At 41.0% G+C, this 20395-nt stretch overlaps 2 protein-coding genes across 4 annotated transcripts in view; one reads left to right on the top strand and one right to left on the bottom strand.

Moving 5' to 3' along the window:
• The window catches only part of slc44a5b (solute carrier family 44 member 5b), a 53156-nt gene extending 46949 nt beyond the window's left edge, over positions 1–6207 (top strand). For 2 of the 3 annotated variants that reach the window (XM_029632058.2, XM_029632057.2), the window contains 3 exons: positions 168–256; positions 348–432; positions 998–2705. In XM_029632058.2, coding sequence (XP_029487918.1) covers positions 168–256; positions 348–432; positions 998–1110 — 287 coding nt within the window. In that variant the 3' untranslated portion in view covers positions 1111–2705. Of the gene's footprint in view, positions 1–167; positions 257–347; positions 433–997; positions 2706–2860 lie in introns of those variants that run through there. The other variant, XM_029632056.2, reaches the window with a different exon arrangement.
• A 202-nt stretch (positions 6208–6409) lies between these two features.
• Positions 6410–20087, bottom strand: LOC115108097 (LIM/homeobox protein Lhx8). The gene is made up of 7 exons (XM_029632059.2): positions 19947–20087; positions 19625–19746; positions 18986–19206; positions 18287–18390; positions 17914–18009; positions 7632–7821; positions 6410–6928 (listed from the first exon to the last, which is right to left on the bottom strand). The coding sequence occupies exons 1-7, from the start codon at positions 20022–20024 to the stop codon at positions 6849–6851; spliced, it is 891 nt and encodes a 296-aa protein (XP_029487919.2). The 5' UTR covers positions 20025–20087; the 3' UTR covers positions 6410–6848.
• Positions 20088–20395: the final 308 nt, after the last annotated feature.

The following is a 20395-nucleotide window of genomic DNA, read 5'->3' as shown; positions in this document are numbered from 1 at the left end:
ACTGACTATGTCTAACCACTGTATGAGTCACGATACACAAAGGGAAGGAGTACTTTGAAACAGTGACACTGTGCATGCTGGAGTTCAGGCGTCTCTTTGAAAGGCACTATTTGTATTCTCGTTTTTAGTCGTTCATTTTTCTTTTGTTATCCCCCCCCCCCCCCCAGGTGTTCTAGCGTTCTTCTTCTTCACCCGTAAGATACCAGTTATTCAAGAAGAAGTACCATCACTAAATTACTACTGGGTCCCCCTGCTGGTAAGAAATATCATTACATCAAATGTAGTTTGGGTTAGCATTGCTTGTTGCTAAGTGTGTTCACAGACTTTGACTCTTCTCTCATTGACAGACGGTGATATTTGGATCCTACCTGATTGCCCATGGCTTCTTCAATGTCTATGCTATGTGTGTGGACACCTTATTCCTTTGTTTCTGTAAGTACACCATTCACCTCTTTAAATACAGCCCAGCCTGGGGGTGCAAAGGGCCTTTTATATGATACAAAGACACAGGGTCTGTGTTGGTGAATTGAAAGGTTGTCCATGTCATATGAGCCTATTAGAACGTTAGTGGTGGACCGTTTTCTTAAATAAGTCAGGCGAAAGGTTATTCTTGCGGGGGGTTTTTTACACTGTAATTATTGTTTTACCAATTAAATTGTTTCTATCACGTGTTCTTACAGTGAAGAACTAGTGAAGACTATTAAATGATTTGAATTGTATGGAGACTGTGTTATTTGCATGTCCTCTGTCAAACCTTGCCTTGGCTGCACTCTAATCACTGAACTAGATGGTTATAATTCACTGGCCATTTTTGCTGACTTGAACCATCCTAAACTTTTCTCCTAATTAATTTGGCTGCTTGACTTTCTAAATCGTTTGGCTCTGCTAACTCCTTTCTCTCGTATTCTCTCTTTCTGCCTTCCTACCTACATGTTGTCTGCTCCTCTCCTCCTTCTCCTCTGTGGCAATGCTTCCTATCCCGTGGGTCCCGGTTAAGGTGAAGACCTGGAGAGGAACGACGGCTCGCCCCTCAAGCCCTTTTACATGTCCCCTCAATTGCACCGAATCCTCCGCAGAGAGCAGGGCTCCAAACTCTATGCTGCCTCCTGATAGGCCACCACACTGAACATCTGCCTAGTGACAGGCCAGAGAACACTGACTCGCTGAAGGACTGGCCCATTCACCGTCTGTGTGGGAGTGTTTGTGGTCTGGAGCATACTAGAGCAGAGCCTAATGGTTGGGCTGGACTCCAGACTGGCCAGGACTGACCAGAGAGGCCTTGGCAGGACATGGCAGGGACCAAGAGGGTGGTGTATGTGGGTGGGGGTTATGTCTATTCAACTTCCTCCCTCTCGCCGCCACCGCCGTTGATACTTCTGATACTTGCCTTTTTTCCTCTGTCGTGCTTCTGTCCCTTTCTTTCTCTGCCGTGCCGACACTGCTGATCTCTACCTTACTTGGAGAGCGCTGCAGCAGCACAGTGTGTGTGTGTGTGTGTGTGTGTGTGTGTGTGTGTGTGTGTGTGTGTGTGTGTGTGTGTGTGTGTGACAAGGGTGAAATTGCCATTAGCCCAACACATAGCAAGAGGCACACATACTGCAAAAGGAGATCGCTGTATTTCGGATGCAATTGGTGTACTTTTTCAGATGGTCAAGACATTATGGTGTTGTGGGGTGGCACAGTACGAGGGCACCCCCTTCTGACACTACTGTGTTTGTGCAACGGTTATATGTACTGTCATGTAAGGTCATGTTTAAGGTGAAGTTGCCCTTAGACGCTGATCTTGGGTTGGTCTGTTTAGCATTTTCCTCACCAGTGGTTAAGGTTAGGATTGGGGGAGGTTTTACCCAACGTCAGAGCTGTTTTAGGACCTCGTGTGTGTGTGGAAAATAACTTAGAGGTGGCTTTTATGTCAAGCATGATTGTTGTTTTGGCTGTTTATGCTTAACATTAGGTGAAGAGGCACTTTTGGTCCACCATATTTATTGACACTGTTACAGATACTTCTACAGAGTCCTGGGCACAAGAACACTGCTCCAAACTGAACGTGTAACGCTACATAGATAAACGCGAACGCACCCACGAGTCTACAGAGTCACAGACACTTGTAGGACGGTTTGGTTTAACAATCCTTGATATGCTGTAAGTGACAGATATAATGTTGACCAACGAAGGTTCAAGACTTCTTGTACACACGGATGCTGATGCTAAAGAATGAGATTTGAATAGACCCTGACACGTTTCAGGAATTCCCGAATGCAGTTGCTAGTAAAAACGTGCCTAATTCTACATGGGAGAAATGTTCCTCTTTGTTGGTTTTGTGGTTTTACATTCTAACGCCGAGAACCGTTTCTAAAAGAAATACCGTTTCTACAAGGATGTTAAAGCCATTTTTAGTCCTTTTATATGGAATAGTAGTGCTGTTTTTAATACTAGGTACTGTAACTCGCGTCTGTTTTGGAGGGTTTTTAATGTTTTTGTACTGCGGCACTCTTTTGTATCGATGACTCCATTTTTTTTTGGGGGGGGGGGGTTGTTTTTGTGAAAGGTTCAATTATAGCACAACTCTTGGGTAATTGATATCTTAATTTGTATTAAACAGAGGGTTTATGAAATATTTACATTGACACTGGGTTTGTGGTATTGCACAGGATTTGGGAAGACCTGTTGTCAAACAATGGTAATAAAAGATGGTTTGGTTGGGATCAAGTGGATTTTATGAAACCGTTCTTTGAGAGTAAGTATGAAAAATGAGTTTGGCATTTCAAATAGATTTGTAGGAATATGACTGTGTTAGAGAATGTTTAATGGTAGGTTAAGGGGTATGTAACATTGACTGGCTGTGTGTTCCTGTCCTTAGTGGTGGATCTGGAGGTGAACAGCGGCTCTGCTGCCAGACCCTTCTACATGAGCAGCACCCTGAGACAAATTCTCGACAAGAAGAACAGCAAGAGGAGGAAAGACAAGCGAGAGCGGGGAAGATGAGAAGAGGGGAACGGATACAGGGTGACTGGAGGAGACCGAGGCAGGAGAGGTGATGGAGATTGGGGGGAAGGCACCGGTGCATGATGTAGAGATGGAAGACAAGACTATTCTAATCCTGGTCCATATTGTACCTGATACCATTATTATTATGCTCTTTGGACATAATATGTGAATTGTCTTATCTTGCCTTAAGGTACTTGGATGTACTAACAAACGTATCACCACGAATGCACAATGACAACAGTGCAGTTAGCTTAACTGTGGCCAAATCGTGCATTTAAAGGCAACTGCAAGTTCTTGGTTTTACCAATGTACTGTGAAGCACTTACTTGAGGGAACAGCGAAGTGTACATTTGTATAATAATATTTTGCACCACATGCTACCTGTCAGCAGGCCCGTGTCACTCTGTATGCAGGAACTCAAACCAGCCACAAGATGGCACTATTTAAGGTGGTCATCTTAAAGGTCCAGTACAGCGGTTTTTAATCGCGATATCAAATCGTGTCTGGGTAACAATTTAGGTACGTTACTGTGGTTTCAATTAAAGTGGTCAAAGAGACATAAAAGTAGCTTCTTAGCGAAAGAGCAACTTCTCAAGCAAGAATTATGCTGGGACTGGTCTGAGTCGGGAGGGGGAAACCAGCTTTAATTGGCAGAGGTTAGGAACTCTCGTTCTTATTGGTCTATTAGCTAATTTGTCACCTGGTGGTATCACCAGGCAGGCCAAAACTCCATCCCACCAAAACAGGAAATATAAATGTTGATTGCACTGGGCCTTTTAAGAAACCTCCCAAGAGGTTACACCAAGACAGCTGAGTGAAGGGCTGCTTGGGTGAATACTGTACATGAAATGTCCGTAGTTACCATGTATAATTATGCTCTTCAAGCTCCTTGGAGCACTAACTTTTATTTTCTCCTATTGAGAAAGCTATTTGCCATACATTGTCCATTGTGCTAATGTCTCGTTGTAGCAACCTTCTAACTTGTCCAATTGTAAGAATGTAATAGCCCTACAATTAGGTGCTTCAGTAAGTGCCAAAGAGCAACGGAAATCAGCAGGAATGCAGCGTCGAGGACCCTTACCTGTATGTATTGGATTCTAGCCACCGTTGACCATAAATCACAGTGTTACAAATGATGTTTCCCTCTTGTATGCCATTCAAAGTTTTTGGTCTAAGGTCTTCGTCCCATTCCTTCTTTGTGCAGCAGCACTGTGGGGACAGATCATGTGCCATTACTACGTCTGTCCCATTGTGGCATCACTGCCAGTATCAGAGATGGAGCCTCCTTTCCTACTGGTATACAGTACAGTAGCACATGCCCATACATGCACACGCCAATACCATTTTTGTTATTGAAATTCGACCTGTGTAAGGGCACAACAACTTTATGATCGTGTAAATATGGAAGTAATGCACATCCGAGAATAATTTGAATGGTTTACTACAGGCGCCTGTGTTTTCTTCTCTCCCTGTTATTGCCATGAAAGAACAGTCCCGCTTTAATGCAACGATGCCAATAAACGATCTATGCCTATGCTATAGTATGTACAGGGCCTTCAGACAATATTCACACCCCTTGACTTCTTCCACATTTTGTTGTGTTTACAAAGTGGGATTCAAATGGATTTAATTGTCATTTTTGTCAACGATCTACACTAAATAATCAGTAAGTGAAAGAACATTTTGAGAGAATGCCAAGAATGTGCAAAGCTGTCAAAGGCGGGTGGCTACTTTGATATAAAATATCTTGTTTTGTTTAACACTTTTTTTTTGTGGTTACTACATGATTCCATATGTGTTATTTCATAGTTGTGACATCTTCACTATTATTCTACAATGTAGAAAATAGTCAAATAAAATAAACTCTTGCATGAGTAGGTGTGTCCAAACTTTTGACTGGTACTGTAAGTGAATTATTGCAGACAGGATGCATATTTTTTTTATTCTGTACAGGCTTCCTTCTTTTCACTGTCATTTAGGTTAGTATTGTGGAGTAACTATGATTTTCTCCTATCACAGCCATTAAACTCTAACTGTTTTAAAGTCACCATTGGCCTCATGGTGAAATTCCTAATGCTTTCCTTCCTCTCCGGCCACTGAGTTTGGAAGGACGCCTGTATCTTTGTAGTGACTGGATTTATTGATACACCACCCAAAGTGTAATGATTAATTCCACCATGCTAAAAGAGATATTCAATGTCTGTTTTTTTATTTTTTATTTACATATTTACCAATAGGTGCCCTTCTATGCCTGGCATTGGAAAACCTCCCTGGTCTTTGTGATTGAATCTGTGTTTTGAAATTCACTGCTCGACTGAGGGATCTTCAAGATAATTGAACTTTGGGGTACAGAGATGAGGTAGTCATTAAAGTATATATTTACTCCTGAACTTTTTAGTTTTGCCATAAGGGGTTGAGTACTTATTGACTCAAGATATTTCAGCTTTTAATTTTTTATGAATTTGTAAACATTTGTAAAAACACAAGTCCACTTTGACATTATGGGGTATTGTGTGTAAACCAGTCAATTTGACATTCCGGCTGTAACGCAACAAAATGTGGAAAAGGCAAGGGGTGTGAATACGCTCTGAAGGCACTGTACAAAAGAATATACCGTCTGTAGAGTCGTATCTTTCTACTCACCCGTTCATTTCCATCGCCGTGTGGTAGAACACTACCTTTTGACAAATCGGACAAGGAGGTCAATAAGAGGAATCCCTCCCTCTTTGGGATGTGAATTCTTTTTGGTTTACCACCGTCAACGAGTAGACACACGTATAAGCTCACGGTTAGTGTGTGCCTACATTCCCCTCTACCTCTCAAGGACGTCGCGTGGACGGATCACAAATAGCACGGCGACAAGGCGCCAAAAGACTCGGAGAGAGTGCCGGACATGTCTGTGACTGATGCATACACTATGCCTACTGTATCTTCTCTCCAATGGTAGATTCCTAACTTTGTTCAGTGATGTTTTTTTATGTAAAGAATTTTGCATATCTATGCTTTATTTTAAACAACAGTGAGTATGTATGAATGTTTGGACTGTATATAAGCATATTATATAACAAGAATATTTGATTGGGGTTTGCTTTTTTAAATATTTTTTTTATAAATTGATGCTAATCAACCATTGGTGCCTTATTGAGTATATGGAGGGGCCTTCCATGCCATGTATCAATCTCAAAATATGTCCATTACATTTATGACTTTGAGTCCATTTTCCCCGCTTCATTGTGGTTGTTGTTGTGAGTCGAAACTGGTCACTATTCTATAAAGTAATTTTGTCAATAGACATTTATTTTCTTAATCACATACAATAAATACATGAAACAACAATAATTTAAAATACTGATGTACAAATAATTGTTTAAGATAAACTTCACAATGGTTTGTCAATGGCAGTCTAGTCCCCCCCCCCCCCCCCCTTAGATAAAAGATCGGCATCAAACTGTGGCACTTTGCAATAAATACACAAAGCTCTGTACACACTACAGTTATCCAACTGATGTATAAAGTATGACAATGGTTGTGATGCAACTCATATTTGTATTGTACAAAAAATAGTTTGTACGCACAAACGTGTTTACTCAACCATTGTACTTGTGTGTATATTTTTGGAAGTAAAAAAAAAACTGCTGTATCAACCGTTGTGACAAATGCATTGAACATCAATTGTACAACTTAAGTGTGTGTATGGGGCCCCTTTCAGACAGATAAGGCTTCTAACATGACCCTTACTGACAAGTCACATGAAATGTTACACTTAATTAATTTGTTAAGAAGAAACCTACTAGGCTGAAGATCCCTGGTGGTGTGTGAGGCTCTGGCAAATTGTGTGTGCGTGTGTGTGTGTGTCTTGCTCAGGCGTGGGTCACAGGAAGGGAGGTCATGGCGTGGGGGGGCAGCAGGGGATGGAAAAGCATAGACTGAGGGGAGTGCACTGTGGAGATAGAGGACAAGCATGAGACACTAATAATACATCCATCACTACTTTATAGTGCACTACTCTGGTCTTATAGGGCACATAGAGCTCTGGTCAAAAGTAGGGGCACTATATAGGGAATATGGTGCCATTAGGGACATATCCCGTATTGAAAAAAACGTTTTGTCAAAGCCCTAATATCTCTTCTATTAAATCTGTTTCTATAATTTCAAAAAACCAGAACTAAAATCTTGAGTAATTGGGTCAGATACTCGACCCATTCCAAAACGTTAAGCTTGAAATCATTGCTAGAAATACCCCCTCCCACTTGAAGCATCACCATCACCCAATCCTGATACGTCCAAATAACCAGTGGCAGAAAACCAGAGCACCGGAGATACTGTCTCTTTTAAGTCATCGCAACCCACAGTCTCTTGACAGACAACTTTAAATGATACCATTTATGTTCCAGTCTGTCCAGAAGAGATTACTGCTCCTATAACTCTATTTAACTGCTAAACACACTGCAGCCCAGAGATATACTCATATGTCTTTCTATATGGCTCTGGTGCAGTCTATTGTATATCCCAAATGGCACCCTATTCACTTTATAGTGCACTACATTTGACCAGGGCTGATAGGGCCAAAAAGTAGTGCATTATAAAGGGACTAGGGTGCCATTTGGGGTGCAAGCTATCTCGCGGGCTATCTCTCAGCTTACCATCGATGTAGGAGTGCAGCGCGGTGAGCATGGAGCCCTCTGGGGTGCCGTAGGCTGTGTACTGCAGCTCTTCTGGGGCCGGGGTGGGCTGGGAGTGGCGACCGGGCTGCAGGGAGGACAGGGGGGTGGCTGAGGAGTGGTTGGGGCTCACATGCTTCTTATGGCGCGCTCTGCAGTTCTGGAACCAAACCTGGATTGGATATAAGAAGTGTCATGTTTTAGTACTGGCATTCAATAGTGACACACTTAATTAACCCTCATACTTACTACCTACCGACTGGGGGTCATTTTAGGGTGGTTTGTTTAATTACTCAAATTTTTCATGACTGTGTCAATCAACTTGTTCTTAATAAATCCATATAATTGTTTAGCGTTTCTGTATCAATATGGACCTTTGGGGTAATTTTGACCCCAGCCAAAAGGACCGAATTCTGCCTTTACACTCTTAGGGGAAAAAAGGGGCTAAGTAGAACCATACAGGGTTCTTCGGTTTGTCTCCATAGGGGAACACTTTTTGGTGCTGGGTAGAATCATTTGCAGAGGGTTCTAAAACCCTATATGTAGGGTTCTTCAAATAACCCCCGTTATATGGTTATACCTAGAACACTCTAAGAAGGGTTCTAACAAGAACCCATTTATCTTTGGAGAGTTCTTCCTAGAACCCTCTATAAACGGTTCCACCAGCCTTATTAGCCTTTAAAATTGTATTATTTATGACAATACATTACATACTGTACTGTATGTCATAAGGCCTTTCTTTGAGGGCCTAGTTATACCCTAACGCAGAGGTGTTAGGAATCCCCTGGTTGACAAAACACATCGGGCCTGCAAGTCACATTGTGCTGGCTTTCAAAGTGATGTGTAATTCCTATTGGAATCCAGCCAGAGTTAGGGTATCCAACAAGTGGATTTGTTAATCACCCACAACCTGCAGTCAGAATGACTGCCAAGGTAGGGAAGATTAGATAATTGAGGTAGTCTCAGTATTCAAACTGTAACAACAAACTCAGTAACTGGTGCAATAAATCCAATTACTAACAGATTGGATTAGTTTAGAAAACGGTATGTTATTGTTCTTTGTGTAGCATTAAATTAATCAGCCAATCAATGTGCATGGAAAAACACAGCTATTACTTAAGCAATAAGGCTAAGGGCTGTTCTTATGTACGACGCAACACGGAGTGCTAGGACACAGCACTTAGCCGTGGTATATTGGCCATATATCACAAACCCATGACGTGCCTTATTGCTATTATAAACTGGTTACCAATATAATTAGAGCAGTAAAAATAAAACTGTTGTCATACCGATGTTATACGATCTGATAAACCCCAGCTTTCAGCCAATCAGCATGCAGGGCTTGAACCACCCAGTTTACAAAGTAAAAGAAAATCTCCCTGCAATAGAGCATGGTGGGAAATATAATTCATGGTTCTATGTGAAACCCTTCTTCCCTTCCAAACCTACCCTAACCACCGCGTTTAACCATGGGAAAGAGGTCTGGGAATATGGATGAATATAAAAAGTGTAGTTATTCCCTCCGGAAGGCAATCAAACAAGAGAAAAGCCGGTATAGGGACAAAATGCAGTTGCAATTCAACGGCTTAGATTCGAGACGTATGTGGCAGTGTCTGTCTACAGGAAATCACAGACTACAAAAATAAAACCAGCCACGTCACGCTTCCAGACAAAATCAACACCTTCTTTGCCCACTTTGAGGAAAATACAGTGCCACCGTCGCGGCCTGCTAACAAGAACTGTGCCACCCCCCTCCCTCCGTGGCCAACGTGAGTAAAACATTTAAATGTGTTAACCCTCGCAGGGCTGCTGGCCCAGACGGCCTCCCTAGCCGCGTCCACAGAACATGCGCAGACCAGCTGGCTGGTGTGTTTACGGACATATTCAATCGCTCCCTATCCCAGTCTGCTGTCCCCACATGCTTCAAGATGGCAACCATTGTTCCTGTACCCAAGAAGGCAAAGATAACTGAATTAAAAGACTACTGCCCCGTAGCACTCACTTCTGTCATCATGAAGTGCTTTGAGAGACTAGTCAAGGATCATATCACCTCCACCTTACCGGCCACCCTAGACCCACTTCAGTTTGCATACCGCCCAACTGGTCCACAGACGATGCAATCGCCATCACACTGCACACTGCCCTATCCCATCTGGACAAATGGAATACCTATGTAAGAATGCTGTTCATTGACTACAGGTCAGCATTCAACACCATAGTACCCTCTAAGCTCATTATCAAGCTGGAGGCCCTGGGCCTCAACCCCGCCCTGTGCAATTGGGTCCTGGACTTTCTGATGGGCCGCCCCCAGGTGGTGAAAGTAGGAAACAACATCTCCACCTCGCTGACCCTCAACACTGGGGCCTCACGAGGGTGTGTGCTCAGCCCCCTCCTGGACTCCCTGTTCACCCACGACTGCGTGACCACGCACGTCTCCAACTCAATCATCAAGTTTGCAGACGACACAACAGTAGTGGTGGACTTGATTACCAACAACGACGAGACAGCCTACAGGGAGGAGGAGAGGGCACTCGGAGTGTCGTGTCAGGAAAACAACCTCTCACTCAACGTCAACAAAACAAAGGAGATTATTGTGGACTTCAGGAACAGTAGAGGGAGCACCCCCCTATCCACATCGAAGGGACAGCAGTGGATAAAGTGGGAAGTTTTAGGTTCCTCGGTGTACACATCAACGACAAACTGAAATGGTCCACCCACACAGACAGTGTGGTGAGGAAGGCGCAACAGCGCCTCTTCAATCTCAGGAGGCTGAAGAAATTTGGCTTATCACCCAAAACCCTGACTAACTTATACAGATCCACAATCGAGAGCATTCTGCCGGGCTGTATCACAGCCTGGTACGGCAACTGCACTGCCCTCAACCGCAAGGCTCTCCAGAGGGTGGTGTGGTCTGCAAAACGCATCAACGGGGGCAAACTACCTGCCCTCCATGACACCTACACCACCCGAACCGCTGGCTGTTCACCCCGCTACCATCATGAAGGCGAGGTCAGTACAGGTGCATCAAAGCTGGGACCAAGAGACTGAAAAACAGCTTCTATCTCAAGGCCATCAGACTGCTAAACAGTAATCACTAACTCAGAGAGGCTGCTGCCTACATGGAGACCCAATCACTGGTCACTTTAACAAATTAATCACTAGTCACTTCAAACAATTCAACTTTAAATAATGCCAATTTAATAATGTTTACATATCTTACACTACTCATATCATATGTATACACAGTGGGGCAAAAAAGTATTTAGTCAGCCACCAATTGTGCAAGTTCTCCCACTTAAAAAGATGAGAGGCCTGTAATTTTCATCATAGGTACACTTCAACTATGACAGACAAAATGAGAAAAAAAAATCCAGAAAATCACATTGTAGGATTTTTAATGAATTTATTTGCACATTATGGTGGAAAATAAGTATTTGGTCACCTACAAACAAGCAAGATTTCTGGCTCTCACAGACCTGTAACTTCTTCTTTAAGAGGCTCCTCTGTCCTCCACTCGTTACCTGTATTAATAGCACCTGTTTGAACTTGTTATCAGTATAAAAGACACCTGTCCACAACCTCAAACAGTCACACTCCAAACTCCACTATGGCCAAGACCAAAGAGCTGTCAAAGGACACCAGAAACAAAATGGTAGACCTGCACCAGGCTGGGAAGATTGAATCTGCAATAGGTCAGCAGCTTGGTTTGAAGAAATCAACTGTGGGAGCAATTATTAGCAAATGGAAGACATACAAGACCACTGATAATCTCCTTCGATCTGGGGCTCCACGCAAGATCTCACCCCGTGGAGTCAAAGTGATCACAAGCAGAGAGCTGGGACCAAAATAACAAAGCCTACCATCAGTAACACACTACGCCGCCAGGGACTCAAATCCTGCAGTGCCAGACGTGTACCCTGCTTAAGCCAGTACATGTCCAGGCCCGTCTGAAGTTTGCTAGAGAGCATTTGGATGATCCAGAAGAAGATTGGGAGAATGTCATATGATCAGATGAAACCAAAATATAACTTTTTGGTAAAAACTCAACTCGTCATGTTTGTAGGACAAAGAATGCTGAGTTGCATCCAAAGAACACCATACCTACTGTGAAGCATGGGGATGGAAACATCATGCTTTGGGGCTGTTTTTCTGCCAAGGGAACAGGACGACTGATCCGTGTAAAGGAAAGAATGAATGGGGCCATGTATCGTGAGATTTTGAGTTAAAACCTCCTTCCATCAGCAAGGGCATTGAAGATGAAACGTGGCTGGGTCTTTCAGCATGACAATGATCCCAAACACACCGCCCGGGCAACGAAGGAGTGGCTTCGTAAGAAGCATTTCAAGATCCTGGAGTGGCCTAGCCAGTCTCCAGATCTCAACCCCATAGAAAATCTTTGGAGGGAGTTGAAAGTCCGTATTGCCCAGCAACAGCCCCAAAACATCACTGCTCTAGAGGAGATCTGCATGGAGGAATGGGCCAAAATACCAGCAACAGTTTGTGAAAACCTTGTGAAGACTTACAGAAAACGTCTGACCTCTGTCATTGCCAACAAAGGGTATATAACAAAGTATTGAGATAAACTTTTGTTATTGACCAAATACTTATTTTCCACCATAATTTGCAAATAAATTCATAAAAAATCCTACATTGTGATTTTCTGGATTTTTTTTCTCATTTTGTCTGTCATAGTTGAAGTGTACCTATCATGAAAATTACAGGCCTCTCTCGTCTTTTTAAGTGGGAGAACTTGCACAATTGGTGGCTGACTAAATACTTTTTTGCCCCACTGTATTGTATTTTATACCATCTATTGCACCTTGCCTATGCCGCTCAGTCATCGCTCATCCATATATTTTTTGTACATATTCTCATTCACAGGTAGTTGTTGGGGAATTGTTAGATAACTTGTTAGATATTACTGCACTGTCGGATCCAGAAGCATAAGCATTTCGCCACACTCGCATTAACATCTGCTAACCATCTGTATGTGACCAATAACATTTGATTTGATTTGAAATACTCCTCCTTGCCTTCCAAAGAATCATCAAATACCCTTTTTTTCTTCTTCCAAAAACAGTTCTTAATATTTTAAAGGTTCCTGGTAGAACCGTGTGCCTTACAAAGAACCCTTGACTTCCAAAAAGGGTTCTTCTGATCAAAAATGTTATTGGTAGAAACCTATCCCTCCACAAAGAACCCTTATGGGAACTATTTTTTCAAAGAGTGTAGTCATTTGATAAATAGGACATTTATGTGAATCTAGGTTACTCTGGAGACTTAAATATCAAGTTCTCCATACCACCAGAGAGTGGAGGGGGGACCTGTATCAGTGAATTTGACCAGATAGACCGATCATCTGCCGAGATATAGCACACCATGTACTCTTGTCTGACATTGTACTTTTCTATACCACGTTTCGTACGACTGTGTACACAATAAAAAGTAACTTTTTTTTTTGCAATAAAAATCTGCCCAACGGTATACAACATCTGTCAATGGTATAAATATTTGATAGAACTGCACTACAGAGCTCAGAAACACTCTGAATCTACAGAGAGCTGTATTGGTGTGTTTTCTCTGAAAAGTAGTTATTCTAGGCCAAATTTTTTAAAGTATTTTTTTTTAATCCAGGTTTCTTTGGAGACATAACATTCAGTTATACATGCGGTATCATCAGTGGGTGGAGGGGGCCCTGTATCAGTGATTTTGTTCAGATAGACAGATCACCTGCAGATATGGAGCACCTTATGTACTGTCCTATAGTTATACCAAGTTATAACTATGTGACACTGTACAAAATCACCTTACATATATGCTTAGTTGCAGTCAAAACAGCTCATAAAAGTATTTCAGTGGTATGAATACTTGGTAGAACTGTAACACAGAAACCAGCAACCCTCTAAATGTATATAGTGCATTCGGAAAGTATTCAGACGCCTTGACTTTTTCCACATTTTGTTACGTTACGGTCTTATTCTAAAATGTGTTAAATACAAATTAAAATCCTCATCAATCTACACACAATACCCCATAATGACAAAGAAAAAACTGTTTTTTAGAAATGTTAGAAAATGTATTACAATTAAAAAACAGAAATACCTTGTTTACATAAGTTTTCAGACCCTTTGCTATGAGACTCGAAATTAAGCTCAGGTGCATCCTGTTTCCATTGATCATCCTTGAGATGTTTCTACAACTTGATTGGAGTCCACCTGTGGTAAATTCAATTGATTGGACATGATTTGGAAAAGCACATGCCTGTTTATATAAGGTCCTACAGTTGTCAGCGCAAAAACCAAGCCATGAGGTCGAAGGAATTGTCCATAGACCTCAGAGACAGGATAGTGTCAAGGAACAGATCTGGGGAAGGGTACGAAAACGTTTCTGCAGCATTGAAGGTCCCCAAGAACACAAGAAGTTGAAGGTCCCCAAGAAGTTTGGAACCACCAAGACTCTTCCTACAGCTGGCCAACCAGCCAAACTGAGCAATTGAGGGAGAAGGGCCTTGGAAGCATTGAAGGTCCCCAAGAAGTTTGGAACTACCAAGACTCTTCCTACAGCTGGCCAACCAGCCAAACTGAGCAATTGAGGGAGAAGGGCCTTGGTCAGTCGAGGTGACTAATAACCCAATGGTCGTTCTGACAGAGCTCCAGAGTTCCTCTGTGGAGATGGGAGAACCGTCAAGAAGGACAACCATCTCTGCAGCACTCCACCAATCAGACCTTTATGGTAGAGTCGCAAATGCATGCCACTCCTCAGTAAAGGCACTTGACAGCCCGCTTGGAGTTTGCCAAAAGGCACCTAAAGGACTCTCAGACCATGAGGAACCAGATTCTCTGGTCTGATAAATACAGGATTGAACTCTTTGGCCTGAATGCCAAACGTCACGTCTGGAGGAAACCCGGCACCATCCCTACGGTGAAGAATGGAGGTGGCAGCATCATGCTGCGGAGATGTTTTTCAGAGGTAGGGACTGGGACACCAGTTGTGATTGAGGGAAAGATGAACGGAGCAAAGTACAGAGAAATGATTGATGTAAACCTTCTCCAGAGCGCTCAGGACCTCAGACTGGGTCGAAGGTTCACCTTTCAACAGGACAACGACCCTAAGCACACAGCCAAAATAACGCAAGAGTGGCTTCGTGACAAGTCTCTGAATGTTATTGAGTGGCCCAGCCAGAGCCCAAAATTGAACCCGATCGAACATCTATGGAGAGACCTGAAAATAGCTGTGCAGCAACACTCCACATCCAACCTGACAGAGCTTGAGAGGATCTGCAGAGAAAAATGTGAGAAACTACCCAAATACAGGTGTGCCAAGCTTGTAGCGTCATCTCCAAGAAGACTCAAGGCTGTAATCGCTGTCAAAGGTTCTTCAACAAAGTACTGAGTAAAGGGTCTGAATACTTTCGTAAATGTGTTATTTCAGTTTTTTTTAGTTTTTTTATACATTTGCAAACATTTCTAAACCTGATTTTGCTTTCTCATTATGGGGAATTGTGTATAGATTGATGAGGGGGGAAATGATTTCATCAATTTTAGAATAAGGCTAAAATGTAACAAAATGTGGAAAAAGTCAAGGGGTCTGAATACTTTCCGAATGCACTGTACATAGCGCTGTATTGGTGTTTACTCTCTGGAAAAAAAAGTTTTTATTTGGGAAATGTTATATAAATACCAGACTTCCTATAATATTGTCCAATATTCTATATGTACAACTTGTTATGGTATTTGGGTTGCTGTAACATTTGGTTTGAAGTGACTTTTAGGATTTGGGCATGCTTTTTGAAGCATCCTGCCATAGGTACTATGCCATAGGTACTACTGCTGGCTGTGGGGTAAGTACTTAAAGAAAACTATGCCATATTCATGGTCATTGTCTCTCAGGATCAATGTACGAATAAATGTTTGTCAATAAAATGAAGTATATTTCGAATTTTGGGGTTGTTTTTACCACATAAATATGCCGTAATTAGTATTTACTTAAAAATTCTAAAACAAAAATGATACTACAATGAACTGATGCTAAATCTGATTTTTTTGTACTGACAGTGCCTTCGGGAAGTATTCACACCCCTTGACTTTTTCCACATTTTGTTGTGTTACAGCCTGAATTTAACATGGATCAAATTGAGATGTGTTGTTACTGGCCTACACAGAATACCCCATAGTGTCAAAGTCGAATTATGTTTTTCAAAATTTGTACAAATTACTAAAAAATTAAAAGCTAAAAAGTCAATAAGTATTCAAACCCTTTGTTATGGCAAGCCTAATATGTTCAGGAGTAAAGATTTGCTTAACGTTTCACGTAATAAGTTGGACTCACTCTGTATGCAAGAATAGTGTTTAACATACTTTTTTTAATGACTACCTCATCTCTGTACCCCACACATACGATTATCTTTAAGGTCCATCAGTCGAGCAGTGAATTTCAAACACAGATTCAATCACAAAGACCAGGGAGGTTTTCCAATGCATCGCAGAAGGGCACCTATTGGTAGATATATAAACATTTTAAAAAGCAGACACTGAATATCCCTTTGAGCATGGTAAAGTTATTCATTACACTTTGGATGGTGTATCAATACACCCAGTCACTACAAAGATACAGGTATCCTTCCTAACTCAGTTGTCAGAGAGGAAGGAAACCACTCAGGGATTTCACCATGAGGCCAATGGTGACTTTAAGACAGTTACAGAGTCTTTCAGGATAAAAAAGAAATGGAATGGAGCTAAGGACAGGCAAAATCCTAGAGGAAAACCTGGTTCAGTCTGCTTTCCATCAGACACCTTTCAGCAGGACAATAACCTAAAAAACCAAGCCAAATCTACACTGGAGTTACTTACCAAAATGACAGTGAATGTTCCTATGTGGCCGAGTTACAGTTTAGAGTTACAGTTTTGACTTAAATCGTCTTGAAAATATATGTCAAGATCTGAAAATCGTTTCTAGCAAGGATCAACAACCAATTTGACAGAGCTTGAATGAATTCTGAACAGAATAAAGGGCAAATGTTCCACAATTCAGGTGTGGAAAGCTCTTAGAAACTTACCCAGAAAGACTCACAGCTCTAATCGCTGCCAAAGGTGATTCTAACATGTATTGACTTAGGGGGTTGAATACTTATCTAATCAATATATATTAGTGTTTTATGTTTCATGAATTGTTTACAGATGTTAGAATTTTTCATCCACTTTGACATTAGAGAGTAGGCACTGTATGTGGATTGTATATATGACATTAGAGAGTATTTTGTGTAAGTATATATATATAATATTTCCAAAGTACAATCCACATACAATGCCTTCAGAAAGTATTCACACCCCTTTACTTTTTCAACATTTTGTAGTGTTACAAAGTGGGATTACTTATTTAATTGTCATTTTTTGTCAAAGATCTACACAAAATACTCTCTAATGTCAAAGTGGTAGAATATATATATATAATATATATATATTTCCAAAGTACAATCCACATACAGTGCCTTCAGCAAGTATTCACACCCCTTTACTTTTTCAACATTGTGTTGTGTGGGATTAAAATTGATTTAATTGTAATGTTTTGCCTTTTAAAATGATAAACTTGGATTAGCTAACACAACGCGCCATTGGAACACAGGAGTGATGGTTGCTGGTAATGGGCCTCTGTACGCCTGTGTAGATATTCCATTAAAAATCAGCTGTTTCCAGCTACAATAGTCATTTACAACATGAACAATGTCTACACTGTATTTCTGATCAATTTGATGTTATTTTAATGGACAAAATATGAGCTTTTTTTTTAAAAAACAAGGACATTTCTAAGTGACCCCAAACTTTTGAACTGTAGTGTATATATTATATATTATTTTTTTGTTTGAACAAAATATGCTAATTAACTGTACTTTTACTAAACAGTCTGTTTTCATTATTTTTTTTATTGCTGATTTTTACATGTCTAATGGTGTTTCTTATTGGGTCAAAATGATCCCAGTTGGTAATCCATTTATGTAAAATATGTTGGTAGTATGAGGATTAAAGGGGAAATCTGAAATTCAAACAACAACAAAGCTGCCACCCCACCACTTGTTTTGGTAAACAGATGTACCAATCCCAGAATGCTGTTTTTGAGGAAATTTCGGGAAACCCAGAAGGGTGTTTTTCGTAGGTTGTTTTTCAACGTAACAAATCCTCAAAAATATTACGAATGAACTGCAGAAATTCAGTCATATCCTATGCTGATTAAGGCATGCGTTGATTAGAACTGTGTATGAATATCTAACCTGTATGACTCTCCTACTCAGGCCTGTCTGCTCTGCCAGCTTCTGCAGGGTCTGGGCATCTGGGTTGTTGTCCTGGGCAAACTGGGCCTGCATCACCTGGAGGGGTCATAAGGTCTAAAGAGGTCAATCACATGTGGTCATCCATTGTTCCTCACTTGGCCTGAACCCATTGACTGGGAACAGTCAGACACTATTGACAATTAATGCTTGCCAAGCCGAATTTATGCCCCCATTAAGATTTGAAATCTCAATAGAACAAACCTGTGGCATTAATCCATATTGAACCAAAATTCAATATCCAACTATCTCACAATGCTATGTAATATATATTGTGGCTATGTTTGGGAGAGATTGACAGTACGGTGATACTCACCTGTAATTGGTCAGCGGTGAAGCTGGTGCGCGCTCTTTTTGAAGGCTTGGGCTGATTCACTTCCTGTTCTGTTGGCATCGCCCCCTCTAGATTCACACCACTTCCTGATTAGAGATGATGGATCTTCTTAATTAATGAGCTCATAATCATGATACTCGACATGGCAAGCATAAGACAATAATATTAAAGCTTATCTTGTTTATTGACATCTATACACCAAATGGCTTCTTATCTGAGAAAGGGGAAGTTAATTTTGTTCCCTATCAGAGACAATAGGCCGTTTTTATTTTATTTTAAATCAATTGACAATCTAATTTAGGCTGTTTTATTATAAATGTCAAGGGGTTTTATCTTTTGGTTGATGTATTTTATAGTATAGTAAAGGTATACATATATATGATCAATTTGACCAGAAATTATGAATCAAAGACAATGCATTCATCGTATTATTATTTCCTCAGTGGTTTCCAGAAAGTAAGAAAGTAAGAAACACTTTGAACATCATCTATTTTGTTAGTAGTACTTATTTAGACTCCACCTGACCTATGTTGATAATAAATAAACATTAGTACATGTTTGAATTGACAAAGATTGCTGCTTTTCATAATGGTTATTCGATTTATTTTCCATCATAATTCAGGTCGCTATACCCGCATAAATTGTTCTAATATTTGTATTACTCTGCTGCAGAATGCTCACCTTTCTCCACGGCGCGTTTCAGGTTGTCCAGCATACAGTCGTAGTGAACACGACACAGCACCTTCTCCTCCACCAGGGCAAACTCTTCCCCCGTGGACAGCTGCCTCTTACAGGAGAAACAGGCGAAACACGCCAGGTGGTACACGTTGCCCTTCGCCCGGCGGACCCAGTCTGTAGAGTGGATATTTCGACCGCAGCACGCGCACCATGTTCCATATCTTCTGTAATAAATAGTCTACAGGTTTTAATAGTCAGGCAAATACTCGCCATTTCGGTTAGATGGTGGTTTAGTCGTGGAATTAAATGCTAAATCAAATAAAAGGACATCATAAATAGCATATTGACTTATCCCCCCCCTCCCCTGTAACTATTCCCAAGGTCGTTGCTGTAAATGAGAATGTGTTCTCAGTCAATTTACATGGAAAATTAAGGGTAAAATATATATTTTTTTAAATGTAGCCGCAACATGCTATCCAATCTTGTAAATAACATGCTACAAATAAATTATGATAATATGTTTATTTATTGATGTATTATTTAGGCCAAATACGATGATGTGAACACACATAGAAATGCCTTACATTCAAAACAAAAAAACTCGATTGTATCGTTTATGTATTCAAGAACAATTTCAAATACCTAAAGTAGTCCAATTTGCAAAAGACCTCTTTTTCTTTGATGTAACAACTTGTATGACTGCCAAGCGATGTTTGGCACACGCTACAGGAGAGACAACGCACATGCCAGCACAAGTCGTTAACCTATGAAAAAAAACATACAGTAATGAAATAACAAGAATATTCTTACGTTATTTAGTAGTAGGCTAATGCTAATAGAAGAAGTGACTATTGTTGTACAGTAAGTCAACTAGAATCAATACAAAAAGGTACAAGCTATGCACGAAAATGACCACCCCAAGAAAATGTGAAACGTTGCAACAAGATGCAATCACAAATGTTACCTTCAGCAAGTATTTATCCAAAATGTCCTCACTGCAACTTGCACAAACAGTTCTACCCAACAGAGGTGCAGACACCATCGCCTGGAGCGACGGGGAGGATGAGCCGAGGGAGCAGGAATCGTCACCCAAAACTTCCACCGGTGTGCCCTGAATAGAACAACATACCGCGGTTAAGACGCAGGTTCTGCGGAATATTACTTTATACACCTGCTAACAAAAACGTTGGCGCAAATTACGCATTAGTGCCAGTTACTAATGCGGGAATTAGACGTCTCAGGTTATTATTATTATTATTTGCTAAATGACTTTTTTTAAACATTATTTTGACAGGCTCATGCGATTGAAACAAAACAAACAAACAAACATCTCTACCTTTATAACTTAAAAATAATCGCATGTGAGTAGCCTAGTGCATGGTGAATTTGTAAGCAAAACATATGTTTTAGTTT

Source organism: Oncorhynchus nerka, linkage group LG24, assembly GCF_034236695.1.
Source record: "Oncorhynchus nerka isolate Pitt River linkage group LG24, Oner_Uvic_2.0, whole genome shotgun sequence".
NCBI lineage: Eukaryota > Metazoa > Chordata > Actinopteri > Salmoniformes > Salmonidae > Oncorhynchus > Oncorhynchus nerka.
Note: the sequence above shows the minus strand (reverse complement) of the source record. Positions and strands in the feature narration are given on the sequence as shown.